The following is a 12,758-nucleotide window of genomic DNA, read 5'->3' as shown; positions in this document are numbered from 1 at the left end:
AACATTCATATTCATATTCCAGAAAATTATTTATTTCACTCACCAAAAGTGCTTCGGCGTCCGGAAAATTCATCTGTAACAAAAATATAAATCACTAATTAATATTAATTATTTAAAAAATTAAAAAAAAATTTATTTACACTTGTACTAAATTTATAAATTTTAATACTTAGTGTTATCAGAATAAATTTTATTATGCAAGCACATAAATTCTCCTTAAAAAATCTCAACATATTTTTTATTCAAATTTATATGTTTGACTATTAATATTATATTGCAAACAATAATGAATCTTAAATTTAATTTTAGATAATTTAGAGATTGAGAAGAGGAAAAATAAATTTAGTTAAAGCTCCGTGAGTTATCGATAAACATTTACAAGCGGTAATTGTAATTTAGTAAAACGGTATGACGTATGAATAAATAGCTGTAGAATATTTAGTGTAAAATAATGTGTATAATCAGGAAACAGAGGAAGCTCTTAACCTGGAGGCAGACAATGAAGTTAGTTATCTGGACTCGGTTTGAAAGCCGAAATACATGTATAGAGAAGGTAGAGAAGGTAGCAGCTAGCACGAACTGGGTGAACTAGGTGAAAATTCACTGGTAGCGGGTAGACGCTGTAATATATAACTTTTGCCAAGAACCATCGACTACAAAGCTCCATTTAGCCTCGTTAAGATATACAAAGGAACTGTATTATATATCTTATCAACTCACAAGGAAAGACCAGGGAAGGGAACAACTCTTGGGTTGTTTGTTGCTCAAGCATTAATCCACCAGCACGTAGGTACAATAAACCATCCGCGAAAATAACAGCCCATTCTCATCCTTGAGCCCGAAAATTAATAATTTAAGGAGTGTCTCATCACGTATACATAATCGGCATTTTGATCCATCTTCCATCTTCCATCTTCCCATTTGACTTATTCAGCTCTCTAATGCTATAATACTACAGAGCGATACATCCACGTCATACACCGCAATGGTTATTAAGTCTAATGAGGTGAGATTGATCGATCGAAGCAGTTTGAAGCGTGTGTGTAAAATGAGGATGAGGAAGATGTAGATGTAGATGAGGATGTGAATGTGGATGAACTTCATCCAGCGTAAGTAGAATTATTGAGAGAATGAGAGACTGTAAGTATGGCTGGTGGAATCCATTATTCACGGGTGGTGTTAGGTCTCATACCAGAAGCTGCTGGAGCCGGTTGAACCCGAACGACCGAGACCGAGACCGAGACCAAGAAGATCCTTATGAGAGCCCTGACTTTCGGATAATGTAGTATACTACCCAGGCTTAGAAATTCCGAGGGAAATCCTCGGAGAATAGTGTTACAGATAGAGTGAGAATTTCCAATGATGATTAGACCGAGCCACCAATTGTAATAAGATAATACTCTCTGGGTAATTCCATTCAGATATTTATAATTCCTTTTCTTTTACATTACATCACATATTCTAGCTTTGAGAGTTAGACGCACTTGAAACGCTGAAAGTAAGCGATTTTTTATTATTTTTCAAATGCTTTGTCAAAATTTGAACTTTTGACATTTATATTTATATTTAAAAGTCGCGAATTGAAAATTTTCATTTTTTATTTTAATAACATGGGAAAAAATATTGCTAGACTTTAAAATTTTATAGTTCGTTCTACAAGCAACGTACTAAAAAATTTGTGTGTACTTTTTGTAGAAAATTAAAGACTCTACAAAAAAGATCTCTTATAAATTTTTAATAAACTTACTTCTTTAAAAGTTATTTAAAATTAAAGTTGAACATATCTTAAATAGTCGATAAAAATTGATTTTAAAAATTTTCTACGTTCGTATTGACCTTGAAAATTGTTTTATTTTAAAAATGTTAAAATTGACAAAATTTGAGTAGATTCATTCGAAAAGCTATCAGTCTATCTATCTATTTATCCATTTATTTGGTAATCTATCTATCGCACTACTCGGGCGGTGGGTATATCGATCTCCATTTCATTGTCTACCGTAGATTGTTTTGTTTGAATTCGGAGATTCAGTGCATAGCAGCAGACTACACAAGTAAATTTATCGAGTGGCTCATCGAATGCGACCATTCGATTTCCGTAGATCGGGTAGCACAAGAGTATATGCTAGCAAATGAGAGAGACTACCACCGCCCAGTGTTGTTTAGTGTATTGCGCCATACTATACGATACTATATAGTATAATGTGGTAACCTATCCGATATACTGTAGAGTGTGCAGTGTATACTAGGTTACCTCTGGTACGACAATACGAGGGATATTGTATTCTCGGATCCTTGGTGTGGGTATGGGCAGTCTCCATACGGGTACCGGTACGGGTATCAAATCGGGAGGGTATTAAATTTTTTCAGCTGCACTCGTCCTGGGCATGTGTTGGTGTTGATACTGCAGGAGTATCTCCGCGACCAGAAAATACGTTTTAAAAAGCGATAACTATAAATAAGAGAAGCCCGTAATTCTCAGCGCTCCAGGGTGTCCGAGATTCATAGTTCCGGAGAAGAGAGAACTTTACAGAAGCTCTAACGCGAGCCAACAGCTCAATACTCACACCCTCCCCCCCCACACACACACACTCACACATACACACATAGACGCGCTCCACGTGCCGGTTTGGGTTCGTGCTAACATTAAAGGCTGTCTATTATTTTGTATTTTTTATAATTGAAACTTTTTCATAAAGATAACGCGAGTTCACTTATTATGTGCTTAGTTGGAGGAAATAAAACGGTGGAGGAGTTTTATTAAAAAATTTACCGAGATAGGGTGAAATTTATCGGGTGTCTGTTTTATTTTTGAAAACTATTTATTTCACCAGCGGCTTAGTATTGTTATTATTATTATTATTTGTTAGATTTTAATGGGGAGCCGAGAAACAAGAGAGTACCAGACGTATATTTCGTCAGCTTTGATGTGAATGGAGAGACTTGTTCGCCCGGCTGAATACCCACATTGAATTTCTCACAAGGGTGAGCTGCTAACAATGAGGCCTACCACAAAAAATGTCGGCAAGATATCGGGCGACGGGCATTGAGAAAAGTGACACGTGGCTGTCCACAGTCCACTGGTTATTATAACTACAGCCGAAATGACTTTTGTCCGAAAAATGATACTCCCAAAACGATAATATTCCCTAAGTCCTGTCTATTTATCTTTTAAGTATCTCCTTTAAATTTAAATTGACTATTTTTTCTCCGAAATTCAAAGGACTGTAGTAAAAAAATTCGAGTTAATTTTCCGGATTGAAGAAATAATTTTTCATTTAAATAAAAATTTTAGTTTCTAAAATTATTAATTTTATTTAAGAAAAAAAATTTTTTTTTTTTTTTTTTTTTAATCAAACAGGTCATTAGTTAAAAATAATTTTTAGAATAAAAAAAAATAGATGTAATTTGACGGTAAAAAGAGCGATTGCCGGATGAAAACAGAAAAATGTTTGAAAGTACAAAGGATTCGGCTCGGACACGTTTGAGTCATTGGGGAAGTAAAAAGTAAAATCAAAATAAAGTTCGGTTGGGTTTAAATTGAAAGAGATCATTTTGAAAGGTAAACGATGTGGAGAGCGCTAAGCGAGACCAAAGAAAGTTAAATAAAAAAAAACTGATGGTAATAAAGGGAATGAGACAAAAAGTTAACTGAAACTGAAATAAAATAAAATAGTGGTGAGTATATAGATATATATAGTTATAAAAGGAATGAGAAAAAGGAAAGGATAAAGATAAAAAAATATAATAACAGGAGCAAGAAGTACATTTTCATTTTTGCTCATTTCTCTCAGAAACATATTTCTTCGCTTAGCTTTTCAATTGTGTAAAAGTGAGATGTGAAATATGCTTTTAGCTGATTGCATGTTATTTGTGCTCGGTGGAAAAGTCGCACAATGCAGAAAAGTTTGAAAGGAATCGTTGAGAAGTAAGGCAACCAGAGCAGATATATTATCTGAAAATTGGAGGTAAATTTTTTTTTATTCTTAATACTACTCATACCGTCTTCCCGGCACTGGCTTACTGGATTTAAGCAATACCACTTTTTTCTCTATTTCTTATAAACACACATGTGTGCGCTCACAGATCCCCGTTTGTACACGGAAGATTGGAAAAACAAAAATCTAAGGTGATAACACCTGTTCTTTGGGCGGCTGCCAATCGGCTCGACGTATTGGAGGTTCAAAAACCAAAAGATCTACTTCTTCTTTTTCTTTTCTTTCTACTGCTTTTATTCCGAGACCTTCTATATCGCTGAGAAAAGTAAGAAAAGCATCTACTATCACCACTACTTGTACTCTAATATATAGCCTACACTCTGCTACTCCAAACATTAAACTAACACAACTTTTCATCATGAACACAACTTTTCAACATGAATAGATGTAGAAGAATGAGAGTAAGCTCGGAAAATCGTTCGTGCTAAAGTAATATCATCAAATAACAAACTATTTTTCAAAATTTTATAATAAAGATACTGCTATCTTTCTTCGGTAGAACAAAAAACTTTAGCAATTATTATAAAAGTTGCTTCTTGTTCCACTTATATTAACTAAAACTTAAGATTTTTTCCATATTTAAATTGACCTATTACTTTTCCTTCCTCGGGAACTAATTCATTCCCAACTCACGAGAAGCTGAGTAAAAAGTTTACTTTACAGATAATAATAATAATAACAGTAATTGTAATTTTTATTCTTTAATTTAATGAAACTTTAATTTTCGAGTTTCAGTAACATTTGGACAATTAGTTCCATTGTTTCAGGTTGCTCGGGCTTGAACTGCCCGGAAATAGTTGCTACAAACACCAGCAGCTATTAACACTAAAACCACTTTGTGTTTTAGTCACAAGGTCGTCATTATGGTAATGCATCAAGCACATTCCTTTCAAGCTATTTAAATTACCAAAACGTACCACTACGCACAAACACATCAATGACTAAAGTTTGTCGCGGTTAATTTTATTCATTGTATTAACAATCCGAGTTAACATTTAAACTTTCGTAATAAATTTTATTCTTATTATTAGTGGGAATAAAATTTTTGAAATAATAATAATAATAATAATGATAAATTAATATTTTGTTAAAAATAAAATAATCATTATGAAAATTTGGTTCAATGTTCAAAAAGTTTCATTCACTCCTTGCTATATCATTATTATTATTATTATTATTATTATTATTATTATTAATGCGTTAAATAATGTTAGGTATGTGTATATTGTTAATACGGATGAATAATCTAACAAGCCTTTGAAAGCCACAGGAACCATTAGCACACCTGCTATCGACAGGTATGCATCCTCGAACTGTCTGATTTACCGAGTCTTGTGGAGAAGACTATCATCCCAATATGTGCCATGTTACCTGTATCACGATATATATGATACTGTTACTATATATATATATATATATATATATATATATATATATATATATATATATTACATATTGATATTTATATAAAACACGATTGGAGTTCACACGGCACAGATGTAAGATATAAGATGTAACGTAAGTATTAATCGCATAATATTGCATTGCCATTTGGTTAAAACATTAGATTAGTGTGGGATAAAAAAATAAAATAAAAATAAAAAGGTGGGATATCAATAATGATAAAAAATATTGGGTAGATCGGATCATTTATCATTAATGTATATAACATTTGCACCTGAGGATAATGATAGAGCAAGAGAGCAATGGCTGTTGGTCATGTATTTCATATAATCATTTTCAACTTAATGATTTATGGTTTTCTTTGTAATTAATTATTTCTTTCTACACTGGGATTTAAAAGTTAGGTGAATTATTTTTTGTAAGTAACAATGGTCTTGAGAAAGATACTCTGAGGTTTCCACATTTCAAAAGACGCCGACACGCGAGTCACAAGAAACCTGCTTACATTGTGTATCATCTTCCTACTGCTCAGCTCCTTTTTTCGTTAAACACACACATTAATTTACACGCACACATTCGATACAGGCTACACAGAAAAGTGTCTTTTATAACTTGTTCTCATGTTTTATCAGTTCATACGCAAGCGGTATTGATTTCATCAATAAGTCTTAAGTAATTCGAGTGCTTTTGGTTTTGCTGTTTTTGATTTTTTTTTTCAAACATATTTTGTTATCTCATGAATTAATGTTAGAAAAAAATTTTCCCCTGAAAAAATTTCCTGATGTAAATTAAATTTTCAATTTTTTGTACTTTCTAAACAATTTTTTTTTACCATTTTATACAAGTAAAATTTGTTTTAAAAGTTAACTGAACTGTAAAGCACTAATAGATAGGCTCTTTAGAAAAAATAAAAAAATTTATCAAGTACAAAAAGAAAAAATTATTTTAATTTCTAAGAAATACCAAAATAAAAAATCTGTGCGTTAGGTCACAAATAGAGCGGTACATCAGTAGCCATTACAAATATATATATATATATATATATATATATATATATATATATATATATATATCTAGTAGAAGAGATTTAGTTAGAATTGCAGTACTAGTTGCAAATTACAAACAAGTACTAGCGTGTCTAGGACTTCTCAATTGCTCAAAGTCGAGGATCGTTTCTGCAGGTTTTATTAGACCGGCATCAAGAGAAACGAGTGTGCCGTGGAGAGTCTAACACGCAACGTGTTGTATAATTCAAAGTCTTTCCGGTCACGGCCGTCGATCATCTTGTGATAGATAAACCTGTTGCAATAGTTTCTTTGTCTAAAATCTTTTTCTCTCATTATTAGATTTATTTATCGTCGACTCGCGACACATGTCAGAGTCAAAATATATATCTATATATATATTTTTTGAAGGCAGACCGGCGCTGTTTAAACTTCTTACATGTATATCAAAGAATTTAAAATTTTATTTCCTTGATAATCGGTATTTATCGATTGGGTGAACAGCGTCACATTGTGATGCATTGTAAATCCTCAGACCGCAAAACCGCGCGCCATATTTATGTACATTCCCTTATTTATGCTCGTGGGAGCGATAAATTGCATGCAAAAGCTTTCCACGTAACACGCGTGTCGCTTTACTCCTCTACTCTTGTTTATATATCCATACACAGGGTGCAATGTGTAACTCTCCACTATCCCTACCTCACAACTCTCACTACATATGTAAATTACCGACCTACAAAAACATATATTGTCCTGTAAAATACCTGTTAAAAAATTATTACCGACTATTTTGTTCTCGGGGTTTATTTCTCAAATGATTATCACCTTTTTAAAACTTGAGCGATTTTCAAATAATTTTTTTTAGAGCGATTTTTTCATTGATGAATATTCAAGTAATTATACCTTAAAAATTTTTTATCAATTGTTTTTTTTTTTAAACAATATTTTCAATTTAAATTATCAAAGTTCAAAAATTCAAAAATAAAATTGTTAAAACTTGAGACTGATTTTATTATAAAAAAAAATTCAAAGTTCGTAAAGCCCCTCAAAGTACTAAACTTTCCGCTTTAACTCTCCTTTGAACAATTCCTTCAATTTCAGTGACAATCAACAAGCACGTTTTCGGTGTTACCCGGAATACCAGACAACACACGTCGGAATGATAGTTATTTCATTCAAACTTACGTTCTCAGACGCTTTGAAAGCTGTATTTATATATATTTATACCTCACAAAGACTGATACCCGATAAAAACTGGTATTGACATGAATTTACGTCATCGGTTGTATTTTGAATGGATTGAATATATCCATTGATTAATAATAATGAAGAGAATTGTTTGAAACATTAAATTGAACCCAAAGAGGATCTGGATATTGTTACAGTTCATTAGTAACGGATAATGAGATCTATTGGACTCTGTAATGACAATGTTAATAATAATTTATAACTCAAACAGGATTTAGTCTATCATACGACAATGCCTATTAATTTCATCATAATGATAATAATTATTGCCGACACAGTTTCTCGAATAGAAAGGCCGATGACCTTTCTGATGAAAAGGAATCCCATCCCTCCTCGTATCGCATAAAAGCTTAAAATCGCGGTAATGCAAATCTACAAGGTATGCAAAATATATGAAAAATTGAAGGATGATTTGCATGTGCTCTCTATGGTTCATGTTTATATTTTTATCTAGTCATGTCGCATATTCAAATTGGGGAAGCCTGGTGTGCCTTCTGCCGGCGAATGTACATTAAACATTCCACATTCTGGGTTGTGTATGGGTAGCTCGAAGCTTCCTTCAGCTTTCAGTTCAACAGATGACGTAGCACGAGCTAACCCTAGACTCTAGACAAAAGTTGTATCCCCAGTCTGGGAAATCCAGTTGCGTAATTTGCAAGCGCAAAAGTTGCCCACTCATGCTGACAAGTAAAAAAGGGAGCTTGTAGACTGCAGACCCGAAGCAGCCGTCGGTATGCATTTCTTGTGCCGGCAGTAGGTGAAAAAGCTCATGGACGCCAAACCGTCTGACTCTGAAACTGAAGAAGCCCTACCCGGTTTAAGCTGGTATTCACCAGCCGGAATAATGCAAGTCCTATGACTGCGATATTCTCTGAGAAATCCAAGATGATCCGAGATCCAAGCTAGAGCAAGAGCCCGCTGTTGTGGATCAGTGCCATAATTCACGGGGGAAAAAAATTCCCTACCGACAGCGCCGAGTGAGCACTGGAGCTCCAAAAAAAAGACAATAGGATACGCGGTTCATATGTAAAGCGGGAAAACCGCCTTTTGGCACGCACCAACCCAGGAAGTAATTTCTTCTCAGTTTCTTCTTCAGTGTTCGCCATTCATTCTGCTCATCTTATCTCTCGTTCTGTGTATTATACAGAGCCGTCATTGTCTCTCTCTGGGCATTCATGTGTGTATCTCGGTCCTCATCTCATCAGTAACTCTGTCTCTGACTCTTGTCTCTGACGGAAGTTTGCAAAAAGTTAACTTGAGCTTCGGGCATTAGATTTCGAGCCGTAAGACCATTTTTTTCCTCATTTAATTCTTTTCTTTTCTTGTTTCTTCAGAGTCTGTATCATTGTTTCAACCCTCGTGACTGCTATCTCCAGTCGTTCATAAAATTTTTTTACCCGTTGTTTTGTGTTGTTATTCAACCCCTAAAGATTTCTCATTAACTTTCTTCTTTACAATTCCTATCGCGTATTATTACGATTGTATTAACTGAGGATTTGCATTCGAACGGCCTCGACGATTCTCCATAAATGCTAACTAAATTGCCGGGCTGGCTAATGGCCACACTGAAAGGGAAAATATGTTGACATATGCCCCTAACGTTCTTAATTGTTCCTGTTCCTGTTGTTGTTGTGATTAAAAAGTGCCTTTTTAAATGTTATTGTAGTTATTACACCAATTGTTTTTCTACCGGTCTTATATAATCAAATTATGTCTTGAATTTTGTATTTTTTAAATTTGATATAAATATCGAATAATATAAAAATTGAATCCTAGCAAATTCTCCTTCTAATATTAGGAAAAAACCTGTCACTCAAGCTAGAAACGATCAAAGAGAAGAAGCAGAAGAGGGTACACGTGGATAATCCCGGGCCTTTTAGATGAAAAGCTACAGGAGTTGTCTGGTTAGCCTATGGTGGATGGATACATGTGACCGTCATGGAGCGATGCTCGTAAACAATGACATAGATGATGCGCCGGAAGTTGTTGCCGCTTTGGATTGCGAGCATACATTATGCAGCGTGACATATCGCATAATGGACAACTGAAAAACAACAAGAGGATAGACACTACAGCTACGGAGCTCCACCACTATGTCACTACTATACCGCAGACTATTGAGACTACGGACGTGTGTGCATCATAGTGAGAACGTACCACGAGACAAAAACAAAAACAAAGACATAGACAAAGGGAAGTACAAAATAAAAAAAAAAAAAAACAAAGACAAAGAGAATGCCTTGTTTAATTTTTAATGTTCAATGTTCGATGTTTGAGTGAAATAATAAGGACAATGAAGATGGGGCCTTAATCCTTCCAGACACACAATATGTAAATATGCAAATATGTTTCACGGTGTCAGTCAGTGTGTGCTCTAAATAGAGAACAGGCCGTTTCGGTTTTTGGGCATTTTCGGGCCGCATCCGGTTATTCGTGACCGACGTTCCGGAACCATTCTTGTCGCTCTTTGGTATATAGTATGTATGTATATTATATAGAGTGATGCTTTTATGGCTATGTCGGTATGCTGCTACTGCACCAGATACGGGGTAGAAATGGGTGTAATTTACTCAAAGAGTTCAGTTACTAACCGGGAGTCACTTCCTGCCGGAATTTCTGTGGAGCCTTTTCGTCCCTTTTTTCTGCCAATTGTTCTTTCTGGCATATGACAATTATAATTTAAAAACATGCTTTTTTGAATTTAAAAAAATTTTACACCTTCAAAGGTAAAAATTCTCCGAATTTTTTTTCTTTACTGTTAAAAAAATGATTTTAAAAAAACATTGGCTAGGTAGTTTATTTTAATTATACAATTATTGTTCTAAAACATGTTTTCTTTTTTAATTAAAAAATTTTACACCTCTGAAGGTGAGAATTTTTTTTTGCTATAAAAAGAATTTTTAAAAAAGCATTACCTTGGTAGTTTAATTAAAAGCGTCATTTTTCAGTGACTTAACCAGTGAGTGTAACCGGTGTTATCTTTCCATTATCTGTCGTATCGTTATCGATTTAACGGTCGTCCATTATTAGCTTTAGTCTTTTTAAATTAATTGAAAGTATTACATTGAAAATACTCTTATCTAGCGAACAACGAGCAGTATCTAGTCAATTGGATATTCTAGAGCCCGTTATTAAAGTTATTAATTAAATAATAACAATAACTGGCAATTAATCACCAGCTGTATTCAACCCGAACAGATATAATAAACATAACATTGTCATTATGATATTAAAGAGCCGAGAAAGAGAAAGAGAAAAAAGAACATTAATTATTTATTTATTTATACAGAATTTATAATTTGTAATAAAGTATGATTTAAAACCCGATGAAGATCTTGATGCACCGAGTGAGTAGAGTATAAAAGAGTATGGTAGTAGCAGCATCAGATAGACGGCATAATAAATATACGTGTAATGACTCAAGTCTCATTAGTAAAACATTAGTACTCAGTTGAATGAGATATATCTATCCTCCATTACAATCGCTCGGCATAAAAGATTGAATAATCTGCATTAATAACAGGCATAATGATACTCTCTGCAGTTCTACATTATTATTATTATATTTTTACAAAGTTATTGTAATACTGAGAATTTAACCGCATTGTTTTAACAATTCAGCGAAAATTACAGTGTGCTGGAAAAAATTATCATCCTACTTTTAGTAACTATATTTTATTTTATTTATTTAATCGCTTAATGTGTGTGTGTGTGTGTGTGTGTGTGTGTGTGTGTGTGTGTGTGTGTGTGTGTGTGTGTGTGTGTGTGTGTGTGTGTGTAACTAGCGGTTTCTTACTATCCGCTTCACGGGCATAAGTAAGAGTATTTTTAAGACTTGTCATTATTAAATTTAACACTCTAATGAACACTCATACCCTGTACAGTTATCGTCTGCAAGAAGACTATTGTACTTTTAGATTTTTATTTTATTTATTTTTGACACTCAACTTTGATGATTTTAAATAAATTCATCATTTTTCACTATAGAAAGTTTAATGTCTTATAATTTATTACTTTCTTTCAGTTGTAAGTCTTCTATTGTTATAAGACATTGATTTATTTAATTGAAAAAAATAAAAATTTATTTTTTTTATGGGTATTGATTTAAAAAAAAAAAAAAAAAAATCAAGCGGCGTTATTTTAATCATGACAAGTGCATTATAGCTTATCACTTAAAATAACTAATTTCACCGCGGATTACTGCATAAAGCATAGATGTAAAAGGCACGCAACCTGGTGCACTTTTATTCCAATTGACAAAATGGCAATACGGTAAAGTATGGGGTATAAAAAGCACGGAATAAAGTAATGAAAATGAAGAAGGGAAGTCGATACAATATAATAGACTCATACAATGAATGTATAATGTATAATGTATGAAGTATAATGCGTCTACTTTGTTCTCAAGCACTCATTAAGTTACAAATTATTTAATTTGATCTATGATAAATATAAATATGTTTAATGTATAGAAGAAAGCTATAATAAACGGACTATGTTGTGTGTTGTTATATGTTGGGAGATATAATATCCTCTACTCGAGTTAATATAACTGTAGAGATTCGAAATCTGGTAAAGCTCTCATGTAGAATTATAGTTAATTTATGCTGGTGATATGTATCGTCGAATTGGTAATAACGTCCCAATTGGATCGTGACCTGCAAGGTTGACTCCACACCAAGAATGGAACTCTGGCGGGCTATTGTAAGCCGTACATAACAACGAGGTGTGCACCTAACCGGGGCGACACGATAATCACGTACCTTTTGTATCATAGATATTTTAATAATCATAATAAAAATAACAATAATAATGATCCAAGTTTTAGCCGATAGATCGAAGATATAATAAATAAATTATAAAAATTAAGAAAAGTCTACTTTAACTATTCAAAGTATCAAATAAAGTGAATCAATTAGAGCAAGTGAATAAGTGTACAAACATTTGGCAAGCGTTAATAAAAGTGAATGGAGTAATAAAAGCCTTAATAAAGGATGTATTCAGAGCCATGAGCTGAAAGGAGTTATATACAGTGATATTAAAGGTGAAAACTAGAGCCGAAATTTCTGAATTTTCGAGTTGATTTGGAAACTGCGTAACTCGA

General features: G+C 33.4%; 1 protein-coding gene across 5 annotated transcripts in view; it reads right to left on the bottom strand.

Moving 5' to 3' along the window:
• The window catches only part of LOC141534327 (growth factor receptor-bound protein 14), a 155,211-nt gene that overhangs the window by 94,402 nt on the left and 48,051 nt on the right, over positions 1 to 12,758 (bottom strand). For all 5 annotated transcript variants that reach the window (XM_074253629.1, XM_074253631.1, XM_074253632.1 and 2 more), the window contains one exon: positions 44 to 73. In XM_074253629.1, the coding sequence (XP_074109730.1) occupies positions 44 to 73 (30 nt within the window). The remainder of the gene's footprint in view (positions 1 to 43; positions 74 to 12,758) is intronic.

This window comes from Cotesia typhae, unplaced genomic scaffold (assembly GCF_013202065.1).
Source record: "Cotesia typhae breed Kobodo isofemale line unplaced genomic scaffold, CoteBio_Ctyphae scaffold_13, whole genome shotgun sequence".
Classification (NCBI taxonomy): Eukaryota; Metazoa; Arthropoda; class Insecta; order Hymenoptera; family Braconidae; genus Cotesia; species Cotesia typhae.
The sequence above is the reverse complement of the archived record's forward strand: the minus strand, read 5'-3'. Positions and strand labels throughout refer to the sequence as shown.